The sequence below is a fragment of the Microtus oregoni genome, unplaced genomic scaffold (genome assembly GCF_018167655.1).
Source record: "Microtus oregoni isolate MIOR12 unplaced genomic scaffold, Mior012 000010F_ref0000083, whole genome shotgun sequence".
Classification (NCBI taxonomy): Eukaryota; Metazoa; Chordata; class Mammalia; order Rodentia; family Cricetidae; genus Microtus; species Microtus oregoni.
Genome location: NW_024543069.1, coordinates 12,458,048 through 12,478,152, shown reverse-complemented (window position 1 = coordinate 12,478,152; position 20,105 = coordinate 12,458,048). Strand labels below are relative to the sequence as shown.

The 20,105-nt window shown below is 41.3% G+C and overlaps 1 protein-coding gene across 2 annotated transcripts in view; it reads right to left on the bottom strand.

Annotated features, from left to right (window-relative positions):
• Ift80 (intraflagellar transport 80) overlaps positions 1 to 20,105 on the bottom strand; it is a 78,128-nt gene that overhangs the window by 56,920 nt on the left and 1,103 nt on the right. Inside the window, exons 2-6 of one of the 2 annotated variants that reach the window (XM_041658995.1) lie at positions 11,460 to 11,566; positions 10,933 to 11,014; positions 7,491 to 7,712; positions 4,590 to 4,700; positions 1,432 to 1,500 (exon numbers count right to left, since the gene is read on the bottom strand). In XM_041658995.1, coding sequence (XP_041514929.1) covers positions 1,432 to 1,500; positions 4,590 to 4,700; positions 7,491 to 7,712; positions 10,933 to 10,969 — 439 coding nt within the window. In that variant the 5' untranslated portion in view covers positions 10,970 to 11,014; positions 11,460 to 11,566. The remainder of the gene's footprint in view (positions 1 to 1,431; positions 1,501 to 4,589; positions 4,701 to 7,490; positions 7,713 to 10,932; positions 11,015 to 11,459; positions 11,567 to 20,105) is intronic. The other variant, XM_041658994.1, reaches the window with a different exon arrangement.

The following is a 20,105-nucleotide window of genomic DNA, read 5'->3' as shown; positions in this document are numbered from 1 at the left end:
GAATCAAGAAAGAAGTTAAATTAAAAAAAAAAAAGAGCATGGTCCACTATGCCTGGCTATTGGGACTTTTAAATGAAGAGAATATGTTTAATATCTTCTCATATGTGGTGTTCATTCTTTCTTTTCAGTACCATGGATTGAAACCAAGGCCTTCTGCATACTATGTAAGAGTTCTACCAATGAGCTATTTTTGAGACAAATCCTTGCTATATATTTCAAGATGGCCTCAAATTCACAATCTTCCTGCCTTTGTCTCTTAAGTGTTAGGATTACAGGCATGCAGCACTACACCCAGCTAAATTGTCTTAACTAGACACCCAGACCTTCCTTATGCATAAGATGCTCTAAATATTTCATAATCATTTAAGAAGAGTATTTAGCCTACAATTGCCTTTATATAGATTTACTAACAGAAAGAAAAAGCGTGATTGTCAATAATGTAGCTCTGCATATTCAGGAACTCAACTATGTAGAGCTACCTTTGAGATCTACCTCCTTCTGCCTCCAGAATGCCCACCACGCCATGCCTGACTTTTTAAATGTATTTTAATTTAAATAATATTACCATGGTCCATCAGGCATCACAGAAAGTAAGAGAGTTCAGGGTCAATGAGATGACTTGGCAGGAAAAGATACCTGCCACCAAGCCTGTGACCTGAGTCCCATCCCCAGAATCTACACGGTGAATGAGAAAACTAACTCCCACAAACCGATCTGTAACCCCCACATGGGTGAAGACATGTGAACCCACAAATAAATGGATACATAAATGTAATAATAAAAAAGTATAGGGACTGGAGAGATGGCTCAACCATTATGAGTATTTGTTGCTCTTGCAGAGGACCCACATTCAAGTCCTAACACCCACAAGTAACTCCGGTTCCAGGGTATCTGACACCCTTGCCCTCCTCTTACCTCCAGAGGCACCAGGCATGCACGTGGTGCACAGACAAACATGTAAGTAAAACATTCACATACATAAAATAAGTAAATCTTTTTTAAAAAATAGTTCCTAAGTCCCAAGTGAAGTAAGAGAATTCAGGTTTTGAATGTGACCAAAGTCAGTTTCAACCACTATAGTAGATTCTTTTTTAAGGAAAAAGTATTTTCTTAGGTTTACTTACTTTAGCATTTTGTATGTATGAATATTTTGCCTACATGTATATATGTAGACCATGTGCATGTCTAGTGCACTTGGAAGTCAGAAGAGCATATCAGATTCCCTGGAACTGAAGTTACAGACAGTTGTGAGCTGCCATGTGGGTGCTGGGAATTGAGCCCAGATCTTCTGCAAGAGCAGTAAATGCTCTTAACTTCTGAGCCATCTCTCTAGCCCTATACTAGACAATATATATACTTATATATATAAAAAATGTTGAGACACGTGTGTTGTACAGTCTTGGAAATTCAATGACCAGTTGTAAAGCATACCTTGCTGAGCTAATGTTGACCTAAGCATCCCCGTCTTTGACCAGATTTTCACTTGTCCATCTTCTCCAACTGTGAAGGGGGAAAAACATTATTTGTAGAAAATATCTCAGGTTTACATTTGCACATATAAGTAGACATCTAAATGTTTAAAATTCAGATACAATTCATTCAAAGTGTAAAAGGGTATGTTTTAGCAGTAGATTTTTTAAAAATTACATGAAAAAACATTCATCAACATAACCTAACTTCCATAGCCAAATTTTACTTTTCCTTAAAACTTAGGAATATATTACTCAAACACTACTTCCATTCTCACTATAATCTCCACTTAGAATATTCCAAAGAGAGTATTTTCAGTGTCCTGTCTACCACAGCTGACCACCAGGGAGAGTATTCTCAGTGTCCCGTCTACTGCGGCTGACCACCAGGGAGAGTATTCTCAGTGTCCTGTCTACCACATTGACCACCAGGGAGAGTATTCTCAGTGTCCTACCACAGCTGACCACCAGGGAGAGTATTCTCAGTGTCCTGTCTACTGCGGCTGACCACCAGGGAGAGTATTCTCAGTGTCCGGTCTACCACAGCTGACCACCAGGGAGAGTATTCTCAGTGTCCCGTCTACTGCGGCTGACCACCAGGGAGAGTATTCTCAGTGTCCGGTCTACCACAGCTGACCACCAGGGAGAGTATTCTCAGTGTACAGTCTACCGCGGCTGACCACCAGGGAGAGTATTCTCAGTGTCCTGTCTACTGCGGCTGACCACCAGGGAGAGTATTCTCAGTGTCCTGTCTACTGCGGCTGACCACCAGGGAGAGTATTCTCAGTGTCCTGTCTACTGCGGCTGACCACCAGGGAGAGTATTCTCAGTGTCCGGTCTACCACAGCTGACCACCAGGGAGAGTATTCTCAGTGTACAGTCTACCGCGGCTGACCACCAGGGAACAGGAGAAGGAATGAGTGAAACAAGAAGAAATGAAATCCACAGTGACCATCTTAGCTGAAAGAGGGAGAAAAGCCTGGTGCTATAGAGAGTCATTTAAGAAAGGGAGTTGTGTTTGGTTGGTTTTGGTTTGGTTGTTTTCTGAGGTTTTCAAGGCAGCATCTCATTACATAGCTCTGGCTGTCCCTAAAACTCATTATGCAGTCCAGGCTGACCTTGACCTCACAGAGATACATCTGCCTCTGCTCCCAAGTACAGGGATTAAAGGTGTGCACCACTATACCCAAAGGATTTTTGTTTTTATTTAGTTATTACATTTTATTTTTGTGTTACTAGAGCTCAAACCTAGAACCTTGCACATAGTAGGCGAATACTCTACTACAGAACTCCATTCCAGCCTAGGACATATTCCCTGCCTAATTTTTAAAATAATTCACATGTAAATACATTTATATGCTAAAAAAGAAGCCATAGGAAAAGAAGTTAAAGGGACAGGTGAGACAGAGATCGTGTCACTAAAAAAAAAGACCCTCCTAGAGAAGGCCTATGGGATAGATTACAGCCATGTGCACAATCTTTGCTATTCCTTTCTTCACGGGGTGCAGCCTACCCTCGCTCCCTCAGTGTGGTCTATACTTAGGGAGTTGCTTCTAGCGAGCACAGTGCAGTGGAAACGGCAGAGTATAATTTCGGAGGGTGAGTCAGAAAAGATAGAGCGGCTTCTAACCTGCTCATTTTTGGATCCCTGGGAAGCCAGACACCATGTCATAAAAATACTCCTCTACCCCTATGGAATTGCCTATGTGGCAAGGAATTAAGGTCTCTTGCCAAAGCCAGAGAAGAACTAAGGCCAGCTGCCAACACCCGTGTGTGTAAGCCATGCTGGAAGTAGACCTCACAGCGCAGTCAAGGCTTCTTTTACTGCAGCCACAAGTCACAACTTGAAGGAACCTCACGACACACTAAGCCAGAAATACCCACCCACAAAAGCTGCTCCCAGACCTACAGAAATGGCCACATACTCAACACTTGCTGTTTAAGTGTTGAGTAACCAGCACAGCAGGCAGAGACTAAAGCAGTAAGTCCTACCTGGAGCAGAGCTGGGGTGGGAGAGAGAAGCGAGATGAAGGTAAGTTATAGGAGAATATTTTCAATTTCGGAATTTTCTAAAATTGTAACTGTTACTTACTCTAGGGACTTGATCTTTTTGTTTTGTTTTGTTTGTTCTTAGTTTTTCGAGACAAGGTCTCACTATGCAGCCCTGGCTGCTCATTTTGTAGACCAAGCTGGCTTCAAACTCAGATCCAGCTGCCTCTGCCTCTCAGGTACTGGGATTAAAGGCATGCCCACCACACCTCGTGGACTTGATCATCCTAAAAGCCTTCTTTGATAGAACATATTCCAAAAGTCACAAATAAAAGTAACAATATGATACTCAAGAAATGGACATAATGGCACCATAGCTCCAACAGTCACAAGGCTGAGGCAGGAGGAGACCAGACTGACCTACAAAATGAATACCAGGCCAGCCTGTACTACGTATCAAGACTCTGTCTCAAGATAGAAAATGAAGAAAAAATATAATATTCTGAATGATGCCATTGACACAGCAGTCTAGATTAGTGCTGTGACAGTTGTGGCTACTAGACGGTGAAACAGGCTACTGCTAAGTGCACGTGGTGGTTAGTTTTAAATGTCAACTTGCACATCTAGAACCACCTGGGAAGAGAATCTCACTGAGAAATTATCTGGATCAAGTTGACCAGGGTCATGCCTGTGGGGGGCAATCTTGACTGTTCATCGATGTAGGGAGACCCAGCCCACTGTGGGCAGCATCACTTCATGGCTGAGCCCAGAACTACCAACAGCAAAAAAAAGCTCAAGTGTTTGCTCTCTCTCTGTTCTGGATTGTGGATATAATTTGAGTTCTTACCTTGACTTCCCCACTAAAACACACTAAAACCTGGACTCATAAGCTCAATCAAACCCTTAGACCCTCAGCTTCCAGATGTCATTTTCAGTTACAATATTTTAACACAGCAAAGAAATGAAACTAGAACAATGAAAATATTTTCTTGGAAACCTTTTCTCTACAAACCCATTTCAAATGTTACCCTGGAGCTGGAGGCTATTGCTGGGCAGTAGATGCTTACCTAGCATATAAGGGCCTGGTCTTAACCCTGGCACATGGGAGAGACAGGGGTGCAGAAAACTTACCTGTCACCAGTGCCGTTCCCTCGTAATTCCACCTTCCTGCAAGCACAGCCCCGCAGTGAGCTTCCACACTCTTCTCCACTCTTCCTAACTTGGAAATCAGATGAAACTTACCTAAAGGAAATTACATGTGAGAACCTACTCATTAATTTATACGAAAACATCTGTTGAGTTCTGTAGCATGAATAATAAAACCCACGGCAGATATTGGGGTTCAACCTGAGGATCAGAAAAGCAAAGCAGCCAAGCACTAGAGAGACCTTTTATCTCTACCAAACCTTCAGACCAAAAGGGTGAGATCCTGTCTCCACAAATCCTCAGACTCCATACTCCATTGAGTTCCTGTCTCTTCCCCCAGCCTTATCACTCCTGTCTCCACCTCCCTAGTATTGGGATGAAAAGTGTGTGACTCCCAAGAACTGGGATTAAAGATGTGAACCAGCACCACCTGGATCTGTTTCTGTATCAGTCTCGTGTAGCCCAGTGTAGCCTAGAGCTCACAAAGATCCGTCTGCCTCTGTCTCCCAAGTCCTGGAATTAAAGGTGTGTGCCACCACTCCCTGGCCTGTATGGCTGATTAGTGTGGCTGCTTTGCCCTCTGATCTTCAGGCAAGATTTATTAAGACACAAATAATTTATCACTATGATTAATTAGCATTAGTTATTGGGCACTAAAGGCACTAAAGGCATAAGAGAAAATAATGTCATAATTCTTAATCTCAAGGAACACAAATCTAATAAAAGAAGATGCAAAAAATGTGGCATGATAGATATTCACATATAATATATTTCATTTAGTAAGCAAAAAAATGGGTGATTTGGATTTGAAAATATACTTAAGCCCTAAATAACAAAAGTAATCTCTTACTAAATAAAAGATAAATTAATTCTAACTTTTCTGGATTAATCCAAATTAATTACAAATGAGAAAATAATTTAATTAAATATATTTGAAAGATGTAAAACACATTTTGAGAGATCACAGATGCCCTACAAATGTCCACAGGTTGGGACACAGCTGTAATGTCAGCACTTAAGAGGCAGAGGCAGAAGGATAGTGAATTCCAGAACAGCCTAGGTTACACAGTGAGTCTGGGTTATTAACTTTGAAAATTACCTATTATAGAATTAAACAAATAAGTGTATATACTGATTTACTGATAATGATAACTGTAGTTCCTCAATGTTTCCAAGTATCAGAAAAAGGAAAACTAAAATAAACCCTGTGGTACTGAATTAGAATTAGTGTTACCAAAATATGCTCAAGGTTTAGATAGAAAGAGATAGAGAACTAGCTACTGGCATGCATCTAAAAATAATTTTTTACATTGATTTATTTATTGGGGAAGGGGCATGCACCAAAGAATGCATGTGGAGGTCAGAGGACAGCGTGCAGAAGTCAGTTTCTCCTTCCCACAATGTGGGTTCTAGGGATTGAATTCAGGCCACCAGGCTTGGCAGCAAGTGCCTTTACCCACTGAATGGTCCTAATTTTTGAAGTATACATTTGTAATCCCATGTCTTAGTTCTGTTTGATGAAGAGTCTGAAGAGGAGATACACCCATTAGAACAAATATTGCTAGCAGTGGCCCTATCTTGGCTTTTAAATATCATTAACCATCTAAAAACAGGCCTGTTTGGAAAGACTAATTTAGAAAATGGAATTAAGAACTAGAAGATTAGTTTGGGACATCTTGTGCTAGTAAGGAAATGCTCAAGAAATGATGAATACATGTACAATACAAAAACAAAAACCAATGTGGCTGGCTTCACTAATGGGGCTCTCAGAGGCCAAATATGGGACAATTTCAAAATCAAGATTAAAAAATTATAGTAACAGAATATTTATGAAATAAAATAAACTTCTATGAGGCTAATCTAACATTTAACCAAGTAAGACAAGTGGCCATGGGACAGAAAGTTTTTCCTTGAAGCAGAATACCAACTATTTAACAAGGGACAGGATTATAGAAATAGAAAAGCATGATTCGTCAGCATCTCTAAATGACAAATGATCTAGCCAAGAATCATCAGTAGATTTTTAGAAATGGTAAGAAGTCTAAGAAACAGACTATGTCTATGTAGTCTCAAAATATGTTTTTATAAACAAGCTATTAAAAGGGAGAACATAGAGGTTGGAAGATGGCTCAGCGGCTAAGAGCACTTGTTGCTCTTGCAGAAGACCAGCATCCACATGGTGGCTCACAACCATCTTTAACTCCAGTTACAGACATCTGACACCCTTGTCTAACCTCTGGAAGCATCAAGCACACATGTGGTGCAAATACATATATGTAGGCAAAATACTCATATGCATAAAGCAGAACAAATCAAAAACTGGGGGAGAAATAGTAACATCACAGATTAACTTAGAAAGCACTTGCTCTTGGGTACAGCATTAACACCACAATAACGTGTCAAATCGACACCATGATTCCCACTAAAACCCAGTATTCCCACTAAAAACTTGTAAGCTGAATCAAATCATAAAGAAACAGTGAAAAAGTCAAGTTAAGGAGTTTTCTATAAAATAACTGGTCTGAATCCTTCAAAATCACCACGGTCATACAGGGAAATAAAATGTGCAGATGATAGTTTATCTACATCAAACAGCAGTCTTGTAAAACAACCCCAGGCACAAATCATAGTACTAGACTGTATCTTCAATACACAGATGCGCATAGGACATTCATTGAAAGTTTGCCACCCGTAGGGCTGGCTGGAGGGATGACTCAATGGTTAAGAGCACTGGCTGCTCTTCCAGTGGACATGGATTCCATTCCCAGCACCCACACTGCAGCTCACAACTGTCTCTAACTCCAGGATCCAACACCCTCACACAGACAGACATGCAGGCAAGATACCAAGGCACATCAAACAAACAAACAAACAAACAAGACTTACCATCAGAACTCGTGAGGACAAAACTTTCTGCCTGAGTCTGTTTCTTCATGCCTAAGCTTTTGGGAAACCAGTGAAGATCTATTGGGTAGATGTCATCAGGCAGCTTTACGATTAGGCTGGTCTCACTGGTCAGCAGGTTCCACTTCACTATCTGGTGATCATCACTGCATGAGTACAGCTCCTCAGCGGTCGTCCAACCCACACAGCTAACTAACTCTTGATGTGGTGTTTGGTTAAGAAGACATAAAAAGGAAAATAGCTGAATGGTTTCTAGCTTCTAAAAGTCTATTTTCATTGTGTGCTTTTTTTTCCCCCCTTAGACAGGGTTTCTCTGTGTAACAGCCCTGGCTGGCCTGGAACTCACAGAGATCCACCTGCCTCTGCCTCCTGAGTGCTGGGATTAAAAGCGTGTGCCACCACTACTCAGCTCATTGTGTGACTTTTAATAATTCTTTTTCCATATAAAGGGAAAAGTCTCCCAAACAAGTTGTAAGGATAGAAATCAAAGAAAGTCAGTCAGAGAGGGAAGAAAATTTGTCATAGAAAATATTCCTTAAGTTTGGCCAAAAGATACATACAAACACTCAAAATCAGTAAGTAAAAAAATCAAAAGGTAGGAAATTATGTTGAGAGACAGGAAAAAAGGAGGACTAATGATACATATAGTTATATATATATATTATTACTTAAGTTATTAAAATGCATATATAGTTATAATTTTAAGATTGTTTTAATTTATCTAACATGTATGATTTATTTAATGTGAATGAATGTTTTGCTTGCATGTATGTCTGTGCACCACATACATGCCTGATACCTGTGGAAGTCAGAAGAGGGCTTCAGGTCTACAGGAACTGGAGTGTACTGGCTAATTCTATGTCCATTTGACATAGCTAGAGTCATCTGGAAGGAAGGAACTTCAAAATTCTGAGAAAATAACCCACCAGATTGGGCTGTGATGTGTTTTTCTAGAAGGATGATAGATAGGGCCCTGCCCACTGTGGGCAGCGCTACCTCTGGGCTGGGGGTCCTGGGTGCCATACGAAGGGTGCTGAGCCAGCCCTGAGAGACAAGCAGCAAGCAGCATCCCTCTACAGCCTCCGCATTAGCGCCTGCCTCCAGGCTCCTCCAGTTTGAGTTAGGCCCTGACTTTCGTTAGTGATGGACTGTGATGTGGAACTGGAAGATGAAACAAACTCTTGCCTCCCCAGGCTGTTTTGGTCGTTGATGTTTTAGCACAGCAATAAAAACCTAACTAAGATATGGAGTTATGGATGATTGTGAGCGACCGAGTGCTGGGAATTGAACTGGGGTCCTCTGCAAGAACAATAACTACCCTTAGCCTCTGAGCCGTCTCACCAGCCCTCTCCCTCTTTCTCAGACAAGGTCTCCCTGTGTAGCCATGGCTGGTCTAAAACTTACTATGTAGATCAGGCTGGACCCATTTGCCTCTGCCTCCCAAGTGCTGAGATTAAAGGCATGAGTCACAGTGCCTGGTAACACATACTACCTTAATAAGTTAAAAACATTAATTTTTAAGAAGACTAAACTCCAACAGTGAACTATCTTGTGCAGTTACATATTACAATGGTAATCTCTAGAGATGCTAATGCCCCATGGCTGGAACTACCATCTTACTGTTCCTCTTGCTTTCGTTTTAGTTACCTATTTTTATGTTTTCACTTATGGTCTAAGAGAAAACTAGGGCAGTGTGTATGATGGCTACACCCCCAGCCTTAGTTACTTATGGTTAATTGACAATACAGTGTTTTAAATTTTTACATTATATTTACTATTTATTATGGGTGTGTGTGTGTGTGTGCGCGCGCGCGCGCACCGCCACCATGCTTATATAAAGGTCAGAGAATATCTGGCAGGAGTTTGCAGGAATTAGTTTTCTCCTTTCACCATGTAACCCCAAGAATGGAGCTCAGATTGGACTTGGTGCCTGGTACCTTTACCACGTGAACCATCTCACCACTTCAACAATTCACAATTCTGACACTGAAGTCAAGAATAATTCAGTTACAATTTACTACACCTACAAGACGCATAGGGATAGATGAAATACAATTCCCAAATTCTTTATTTAATTTGGCTTTTTTTTTTGTTTTTAAATATTTATTTATTTATTACGTATACAATGTTCTGTCTGTGTGTATGTCTGCAGGCCAGAAGAGGGCACCAGACCTCATTCCAGATGGTTGTGAGCCACCATGTGGTTGCTGGGAATTGAACTCAGGACCTTTGGAAGAGCAGGCAATGCTCTTAACCACTGAGCCATCTCTCCAGCCCTTAATTTGGCTTTTAAGTCTCTGATTCATCCTAAGTGAATGAAAATGTAAGTGAAAATCCCACATGCGCTTTTAGGACAGACTGGTTCCCCTGGCGGAATTGTGTGCCCGGACACAGCATTTCTCCCTGTCATGTTCAAACAGTTAAGTCTCACACTTATTCCCTCACAAAGCTGCAATCGACTCCACGGGGGAACAGCTTGAGATCTGATTGAAATGACTAAGAGGGAGAAGAACCGGCCAGTTGGCCAGTCAAGCCTTCTTTTTTTTTTAAAAAAAAATATTTATTTTATTTATTATGTATACAATATTCTGTCTGTGTGTATGCCTGCAGGCCAGAAGAGGGCACCAGACCCCATTACAGATGGTTGTGAGCCACCATGTGGTTGCTGGGAATTGAACTCAGGACCTTTGGAAGAGCAGGCAATGCTCTTAACCTCTGAGCCATCTCTCCAGCCTTCTTAACATCCATCTTAACAGAAGGATCTCTGACAAAACAAAGGAGTCGTATATCTAAGGAAGGTTAACGACTGCCACCTTCCTGTGTGAAGTAATAAAGGACTGATTGCTCAGACTTCCCTAGTTGTTTCAGACTCTCCCTACTTTCTCAGAGTACAAAGAAATAAAGCAAAACTAAATGAGCACATGCGTGTCAGATCAGCTTAGCACATTAGTCAGACTTTGTGCTGTTTGTTCTTTGTTTCTCCAGACAGGGTTTCTCTGTGTGGCCCAGGCTGGCCTGGAACTCATTCTATAGACCATGCTGGCCTTGAACTCAGAAATCCACCTGCCTCTGCCTCCCAAGTGCTGGGCTTAAAGACGTGCACCACCACTGTCTCGCCAATTATTCAGATTTTGTTAAAGATTCTTTTTAGTATATTAGATTATACAAAGCATACTTTTCAAATACTTAAGAAGTAGAATAATAAAAATGTCAGTAAATATTTCAAAGTAAGACTTTGGGCTCATAATATAGAAATACCTGTAATTGGGGTCTTAAATATTTTGAAAGCAATTTGTCTATAAAATACCATTCAAGAAATGAAAAATAACCAGTAAGTAGACAAAAAAAAATAAAAGCAGAAGAAAACCTTTGGCAGTATCATAGCAAGCTGACTGCAGTGAGGGTTACAGTATTAAAAGGATATGCTTTGGTTCTTTTAAGAGAGATATCTTTAGCCTCATGTTTCCAGTTCCAGAGAGATCTTAAAGACCACTTGATTGTAGCCACTATAAAGATAAAAAGAAGACACACAGCAACATTAACAATGGTGCACATACACGCACACACAAATACACACACCAACATCCACTGCATCCTACGGAACACAACTGCATCTTCAATTCCTCTAATACCTGGAAAGAGGAGGAAAGCCAGTGGGTACGACAACGAAGCCAAGAATTGGTAGTGCCCTTGGACTGAGCACCCAATGTTCTCTATAGCATGCCTACAACAGGCCTACTACCAGAGCACCACTATATCTGGGGCTGGAGAGATGGCTCAGCAGTTCAGGGTATGTACTGCAGGGGACCCAAGTTCAGTTCCCAGCACCTTGGGTTGGTGGCTCACAAACACCTGTTACTCCAGGCTACAGGAGATCCTATCACCTCTGAGGGCATTTGTACTAGTATGCACACCCCCCTGCACAGACACACAAATATACATAATACAAACCCTTTAAAAAGAAACCTCAGTGGATAAGGAACTCCCAGGATCGGTTAGGACTCAGTGGGGAAAGGAGCTGCTGCCAAGTCTGACAACCTGAGTTCAGTCCCCAGGACCTATGATGGAAGGAGAGAGTCAACTCCCACAAGTTCTCCTCCAACTCCACATGTACGCCATGGCATACATGCACACATACAGTAAATAAATGAATTCCTAAAATAAATTCCAAAGGCTGGCCTACAAACAAACCAAAAGATCTGGCAAACTAGGAAGCCCTCAATCAGTTTTGATGCCATCTAATGAATACATCAGTTAAATTCTAAGATTAAATTACATTTTTAAGTGTCTTAAATCTATAATTTACATGGAAACAGTACAATATTATCAACCATGTGGCTCAGTCTGCAGCTTACAATCTATTGTGAAGAAAAAAGAAAACTGCCCAATAGCTACAAATAACACAAAAAAAACCACCTGCACTGCTTAAGGGGCTGCTACTACTTAGAAGAATGAAACAGAAAGGCTGCTTAAACCCAGGAACGAGGCCAACATGGACAGTATAATGAAAACCCACCTCAAAAAAATTTTTTTAAGTTGAGCAAATTTTAGCATGTAGCTGGGCACTGTGGTGCACAACCACTAGGGAGGCGGAGGCAGATGGATCTCTGTGAGTTCAACGTTAGCCTAATCTACACAGCCAGAGTTACATAATAGAGAGAACCTGTCCCCCAAAAAAACCCAGCATGCTAATTATCAAATAAAATGTTTAAAAAACATAATAAACACTCTCCAAATAAATGCATCATCAAAAGATTCACATGAAGAGAAACCTAAGTTGTCTGAGTCCAATTTACATTTATATTCCTTTTGAGCAGCATATCTAGACAATGTAGAAAAAAAATCAAGTGAGATTGTAATTGAAAGGGCGAAAATCTCTTTACCAGGTCTAAAATTACAGGGAACTACATCAAAGAAGGTGCTGGCTAGAGATTTGAAAAAAAAAAAATCTCTGGGGCTCTTCGAGGCCATTTCTCACCTACCCGCCCCCCCAATGCAGGAAGTCTTCTGGGTGGGCAAGGGGTAAAGCGCTCCTCACTTCTCTCTTTGGGTGATTTCTCTTAAATTGTAAAAGTATACAACTGTGTGTGGCAGACAGGAACACACATGACTTACTTCAGCACACTGCATAGTACTAAGTACTCTAGCTTTCCCAAAACTCTTTCCATCCACCAGGACCTTCCAATTAGCATTAATCCCAAAGATGCCAGAAGAAAGACCACTGACCCAAATTATCATAGCCAAATCAATTAAAGCAAGCATTTTTATTCATGTATATGGGTTGTTGCCCCCTAAAAGTAGGGGGGAGATAAGGGCTTTTATAGCTCAGGGTAGGGGAGTTCTTCATGGGGGTCTTGGTGGGAAAAGTAGGTGGAGTTACAGAACATAACAACAAGCAGAGGTAACCACAAGGTGGTCAGAGTAACTGCTGTTTTCTTTCAATTTAGTGGCCGCACCTGAATCTACTGATATTTTAACTATCATCTGTACCCCACATCCCCACAGTCAGCGCCTTGTTGCTCAGACTGTGGCCTGGCAGGATTCCTGCTGGCACTGGCTTAAGCAGAGGCCACTAAGTCTTTATCATTCTATGTACCAATAAAGACTGATGTTGTACCAATAAAGTCAGATGTTGGGGTGAAAACCTGCTAGATCAGAGAAGCATTTTTGGCCAGAGACCCAGCAAGAGAAGCATTTCTCCAACCACCCCAAACCAAAAAGACCACAAATCTTTAAGTCCCTCCCTACTCCTTCCTGTGCATCTCTCTGTCCATATTCCCAGGTCTTGTCGACTAGTTGCTGGTTCTGCACCCTGATCCTAGGTTAATTTTATTGACACAATCTTGGAGTTTCACAGTGCAATCAAATATCCCACAGCAAACAACCTTTTGAAACAAAAGTTGGAGCCGAGCCGGGCGGTGGTGGCGCACGCCTTTAATCCCAGCACTCAGGAGGCAGAGGCAGGCTGATCTCTGTGAGTTCGAGACCAGCCTGGTCTACAAGAGCTAGTTCCAGGACAGGCTCCAAAACCACAAAGAAACCCTGTCTCAAAAAAACAAAGAAAAAAAGAAACAAAAGTTGGGCTGCAAGATAGTCATTACAACTTTTTGAAATATAGACATGGTTGTCATTTCCTGAACAGGCAGTACAGAACCATTTGTAGTTAAGGTTACAGGTGGGGCATAGCCCAATCCTTGAGTAACAAATTTAATCATAAACAGCAATGAGTCTAGTTTTGTTTTTACTGTAAGATGGCTTTTAAACCTAAGATAAGGCAGGCTGGTTCATCGTTATGAGAAGAAGGGGGATAATACTTTATAAAGACCTGGTTCTTCATATTTATTCAAATTAAAAGAGGTACAGGGCTGGAGAGATGGCTCAGAGGTTAAGAGCATTGCCTGCTCTTCCAAAGGTCCTGAGTTCAATTCCCAGCAACCACATGGTGGCTCACAACCATCTGGAATGAGGTCTGGTGCCCTCTTCTGGTCTGCAGGCATGCACACAGACAGAACATTGTATACATAATAAATAAATAAATAAATACTTAAAAAAAGAGGTACAAAAGAATTACAGAATTGACAAACCATGGATAAGATATTTACATATTATACTACTACAACCAGAAATCCAAAAGATATTTGGAATGGCAAAATGTAATTACATCCATAATAGTTAGGATACTTCTTCACCAGAAGAAACCAAAATCAACCTTTACACAGTAAAAGCAGTATGTTTTTGTTAATGGTTCACCAGTCATTCAGAAATATGGTGTCAAAGAGTCAGAGGAGAACAACCTAAGACAGGGAAGAGTCTCCCTGGCTCAGAACGATTTTTCCATATATATTCCATTTAGCTGGAGGACATGTACACTTGGATACAGTATTGAATACGAAAAGAAAGGAAATGAATAGTAGTGAATAGCCTATTTGAAGAAGTGCAAAACAGTCTGGATGTTACACTGAGGTATTTTTTATCTGCTCACGTGTCTGGTAAATTTCAATAGTCAACTTGGCTGGAATAAGGAATACCTAGGGCATTAATGATTCACACCAAAAAGTGTCTGTGAGGACGTTTCCATGGGTTTAGCTGAGGAAGGAAATCCTACCCTGAACACAGGCTTGAGGCACCTTGTTCTGGCTTGGATCCCAAACTGGTTAAAAAACAAAAATGCTGGAGAGAGGCAGCTGAGTCTGCACTCCCCTTTCTGTTTCCTGGCCATGGTGCAATAAAGCTGTTCTGCCATCATGTCTTCCAGACCAGGACGGAATGCGCTTTCAATACGTGAAGGATCTGACCAACCAATGGTGTCTGGATAGTGGGGTAGGGATGGATCTGACCAACCAATGGTGTCTGGATAGTGGGGTAGGGATGGATCTGACCAACCAATGGTGTCTGGATAGTGGGGTAGGGAAGGATCTGACCAATCAATGGTGTCTAAGTAGTGGTGTAGGGAGGCAGTAGAGAATTTCTAGAACACAACATTAAGCTCTACATAGGAAACACAGAACAACAATAGCAGTGCCTTTTTTTTTTTTTGAAGCTTAAAATCATTTACAAATTATTGGTTCAATGTGAGTCAACATTTATAAGGCTTGAGAAAGGGGAAAAAAATGTGTTTAACAAAACTTGACCGTACCAGGTAGGGGTGGTGGCACATGCTTACAATGTTAAAGCAGCAGGGAATAGCTTTAAACTGATCTACATTACACAGCAAGACCTCATCTCAAAAAAAAAAAAAAAAAAAAAAGAGAGAGAGAGAGAAAGAATCCCAACCATTCAACCAGCAGGGTGAACTCCCAATCCAGTCACTTCGCAGCAATATCATAGTCGAAAGTCACCATCATCCCTGCCTCTACTGCTGCAGGCCAGGCAGAACTATCATTTTGTCCCTGATCTTTCCCCTTCAGAGCCTTCTAAACACACCAGCAACTATACTTTGTAGGCCAACTCAAAACACAAAAGCAGAAATGACAGGACTAGCAGCCAATCAGGAAAGGATCAGCATCTGGAAAGTCAAAAGCTTCCATTTTCTCCTTGATGAAATGAGTACAGGGGGTGTGACCGAAGGAATGGTATGATCTGACCTACACTTTTTTTTAAAACTTATTTGCTTCATACTCTAACCTGAGTTCTATAAAGTGAATATGGATGGTATATAAAAAACAATGGGGGAGCAGGGCATGGTGGCACAGGTCTTTAATCCCAGCACTTGGGAGGCAGAGGCAGGCGGATCTCTGTGAGTTCGAGGCCAGCCTGGTCTACAGAGCAAGTGCCAGGACAGGCTCCAAAGCTACAGAGAAACCTTGTCTCAGAAAAAAAAAGAAAGAGAAAAAACTTAAGAAAGAAAAAGTGGGGGCAGGAGCGATGAATAGGACTGGGGAAAGAGAATAGGATTTCCATAATCCAGAAGGAAAAGCAAGTATTTAGACTAGAAAGTTCCCAATAGTGTCCAGGCCAAAGAGAAGTGATGACTATTTCCCCCATTTTTGGTAACAGGCAAGTGGGGGTGTGTGTGTCTGTGTGTCGTGAGTAATAAGATTATGACCCAATAACATCCCCTCTTTCCAAGGCTCAGGGAACATCAAAAAAGGAAGGCAGAAAGGTTGTAAGAGTCAGAGGTCAGAGAGAACTGGGGCAAAACAGTATCTTCCGGACTAGCAGCGCCACTGCACTCGTGAACTCAAAGCATCTGTGGTGGCCTGCAGAAGACCTTCACAACATCAAGCAGTCAACATCCCAACATGGGGGCCCATGAGCCCTCACCCCGAGCCATTTGCAAGTGACTGCAGCAGGAGGACAGTCAGTTCCCTGGGGGCTGTGGTCCCTGGTAGACTGACCACGCTCTCTAGTAGATGGCCCCCCACCCATGCAGCATTAGAGTCAATGCGTTATCAAAGGAGGGGAGGGCATGTATTTGGGAGGGTGAATGTGGGGATGGATCCCGTTGAAGTTGGAGAAAGATAGATAGCAGGGGATACAGATGATCAACAAAAAAGTAAGAAAGGAAGGGAGGGAGGAAAAAGAAATTTTTTTCATAAGATTACTAATCTCTGTACTTGATCCTTTTCATTTTCTAAAAATTATTGATTGGAGCTGGAGAGATTACTCATGGTTAAGAGCACTGGCTGCTCTTCCACAGGTCCCAAATACAATTCCCAGCAAGCACATGGTGGCTCACAACCATCTATAACGAGATCCAGTGCCTTCTTCTGGTGTGCAAGCATACATGTGGGCAGAACATTTTATACATTAATAAATAAATCTTTCTTGAAACTATTTTATTTTCTTATTATTAACTTTTTTTTTTGATTTTCGAGAATTTATTGGGGCACTTTGTTTACAAAGTACATCTACCACCAGGAAAGGGCATCCAATCCATTACAGATAGAGGGTTTTGAGCAGTCATGTGGGTGCTGGGGATTGAACTCAGGACCTCTGGAAGAGTGCTCAAGCTTAACCTACTCCATTAGCAATTATAATGAGATGTTTATGAAGTGCCCCGCAGAGCACCCGACGCGTAGTAAGCACTTAGTAATTGCTATGTATTTGAAGAGAAACCACTGTTTTGGTCCCCCAGTATATACTCACTCTTTTCTAGACAAAAGGAAATTACCTATACAAAACCCACTCAATGTGGGTGGAGTAGAGCCAGCAGGAGACCCACACTTAAGCCAACTGGAGCCTTCTAGTCTGTCTGTACAGACACTATTTCACAGGTGGCCCAGACTGCTTCTAAAATAAAAGATGGAAAGAAAAATTCAACTTACCTGGGTCTTCAACTTTCAAGGTTTTCAGCTCTAGTAACTATACCTATCTTATCCCAGGAAGCAGAGGGCCTGGAGGTGCCAAATAGCACCATGAACATAATGCTATAATGCCATAATAGAATGCAAAGCAAGTAAGAAACCAAACTCTGGTGTCTAATTGTTACAAAGGGGTGTGTGTGTGAGTTTGTGTGTGCGTATGTGTTACTGGTGTGGAATCCATGGCCTTCTGGATACTAGAAAAGTGGCATAGGGCTGGCTTACATAATTTTCTAATTATAGGATACAATTTTTTTCTCAAGGACCTTCGATTGGGTCATCTGTCACTTGTCATCTAAGAAGGCCTGAGATATGACTTTGTTCTTTTTACATACTAAAGATGGTATTTCCTCAGTTGTTCTGGTGGTACTAACCTCTCTGTATTTAAACCATAAAATCCTTATTATCTATTTTTCCTTTTCCATTGTTTTATTTCGTTTTTACTTTTGTTTCTGGGACAGAGCCTTATGTAGCCCAGGCTGGCCTCAAACTAGCTATGTAGGCAAGAATGATCTTGAACCCCAATCGTCTTGCCTCTGCCACTCTAGTGTTAGGGTTACAGGCAAATGCCACCAGACTAGGCTAGTATTCCAATTATCTGATCCTATTTTCTCTTCCTCGATATATCTTTCCATAATTAACACACACGAAAAGACACAATTCTATCTTTCAAGTGAAGTTTCCAGAAAATAACTGTTCTACTTCCTATCTTCTCAGAGGTATTTTTGAGGCAATGAGATCTGTAAACATTTCAGTGTGATTACAATACTATAAGGCTTTGTTAATCCCCTGTGCTAGGGATGTAGCCCAAAACGCCAGTCATTGCAGACAAGCACATCATCACCAAGCTATTATCAACAGGATGGTCATTCCTATCTCTGTTAACTGTAACTTAGGCACAATAGTCTCTAAATATGCATTATTCAAATAAATGTATGCTTATTAGCAGATATCTAGATGATTTAAAGTTTACAGTTACAAATTTTTAAAGATTTCGGACTGTCTTTAAAAGTTTATACTCAACCATCAAACCATAAAAGAGCAATATTCTGTCTAGAAAAAAATATCTGCATAAAATAACTGAATTCTTTCCTTTCTATTGTATAGGCACTCCTTACCTGCCACGTGAAGACTGTTTAATAACAACCTAACTAAAGCTATCACTGATCTCTTCCTTTAACTAACCCACTCCCACCTCAGATACTCGTCAATCATTTGTTTTCCTTCTCATTCTTCCCTCCCTCATCATTGTATAGCACTGGCTCCAACTCACTATGTAGACTAAACTCACAGCAAGCCTCCTGCCTCCTCTCCCAAGTGCTGAGATTACAGAAATGGCTACCACAGCCGGGCGATGGTGGCGCACGCCTTTAATCCCAGCACTCTGTGATTTCGAGACCACCCTGGTCTACAGAGCTAGTTCCAGGCTCCAAAGCCACAGAGAAACCCGGTCTCGGAAAAACCAAAAAAAAAAAAAAAGAAAAAAAAAAAAGAAATGCCTACCACACCCAGTTTGTAGCTATACTCTTGACTGGTCTTTCAAGATCCTTCATAAGCTACTCTTCCTCAAATTTGCTATGGCATTATTTATAATTAGCACACACTTTAAATATGTCATCACATTGCAGTATCAATTACTTATGTGTACTAGATGAACAATTACAAACAATTGGATGAGATAGACATTAGCTGTTGAGTTTTATAAATAAACTCTCCCAGAGATACTTTGTGAGGAAACTGCCCAATCATATAGCCAAAGAAATCATAGAATCTGGGGTTGTTTTCTATTTTTTAATGTGTATAATGAGTGTATAATGAGTGCCTTCAATTAAGTATGTATGTATGTATGTATGTATGTGTGTATGTGTGTATGTATGTGTGCCTAGTATTGACGGTGTCCAGAAGAGGGTATCAGGTCCCCTGGACTGGAATTACAGGAAGGTGTGAACTGCCCCATGTGGGTTCTGGGAACCAAAGCCAGGTCTCTGTGAGAGCAGCAAGTGCTCCTATTGCTGAATCATCTCTCCAGTCTCCCTGTTTTCCATTTGCATTTTTCTACTAAATTCTGCTCTGACTGGCACACACACCTTTCAGTGTGGTCTAGTCTACCTTTTTACTATAGTGATTTTACTTGTATGACGGTCTTATCTGCATGTGTGTATGTGTACGACATGCATGCCTCCTGCCTGAGGAGGCCAGAAGAGGACACTGGATCCCCTGGAACTGGAACTACAGATAGTTATAAGCAGCTGTGTGGGTGCTGGGACTGAACCTGGGTCCTCTGCAAGAACAGTAAGTGCCTTTAACCACTGAACCATCCACCCTGGCCCAGTCTACCTTTCTTATAGTGGGTATCTTACAACACCCAAAAATACAAGAGTCCAGAAGCCCCTAACCATAATCCCTTTACCCTCTTGTCATCCCTACCAGTCCTCTACACACGCCCCAAAAACTCACTGAGTTTTTTGGTGACATTTGTTCTATGAAGACAATTTATTTTCAACTACAAATATAAAGGTACATTATAGTATTAAGTAAATGTGTATTCAAATCACACCAATCTCCAAACCCCAGCAAACACTTACACCTGGGTGGGGAAGGGGGGTTCCCTCCAGTACTTTCTGAGAATCACTGCAACTAGGTTTTATGCATCTAAGAGCCATAATACATTTCAGAGCAACAATATAAATTCATTCATAAAACAGGCTTATTGCTGCTCTAATAGGCCAGACCCTAAATAGGTAAAGAGAAAAGGAGAGGCCAACAGTTCTGAATTTAAAAGTTGCTGTATAAA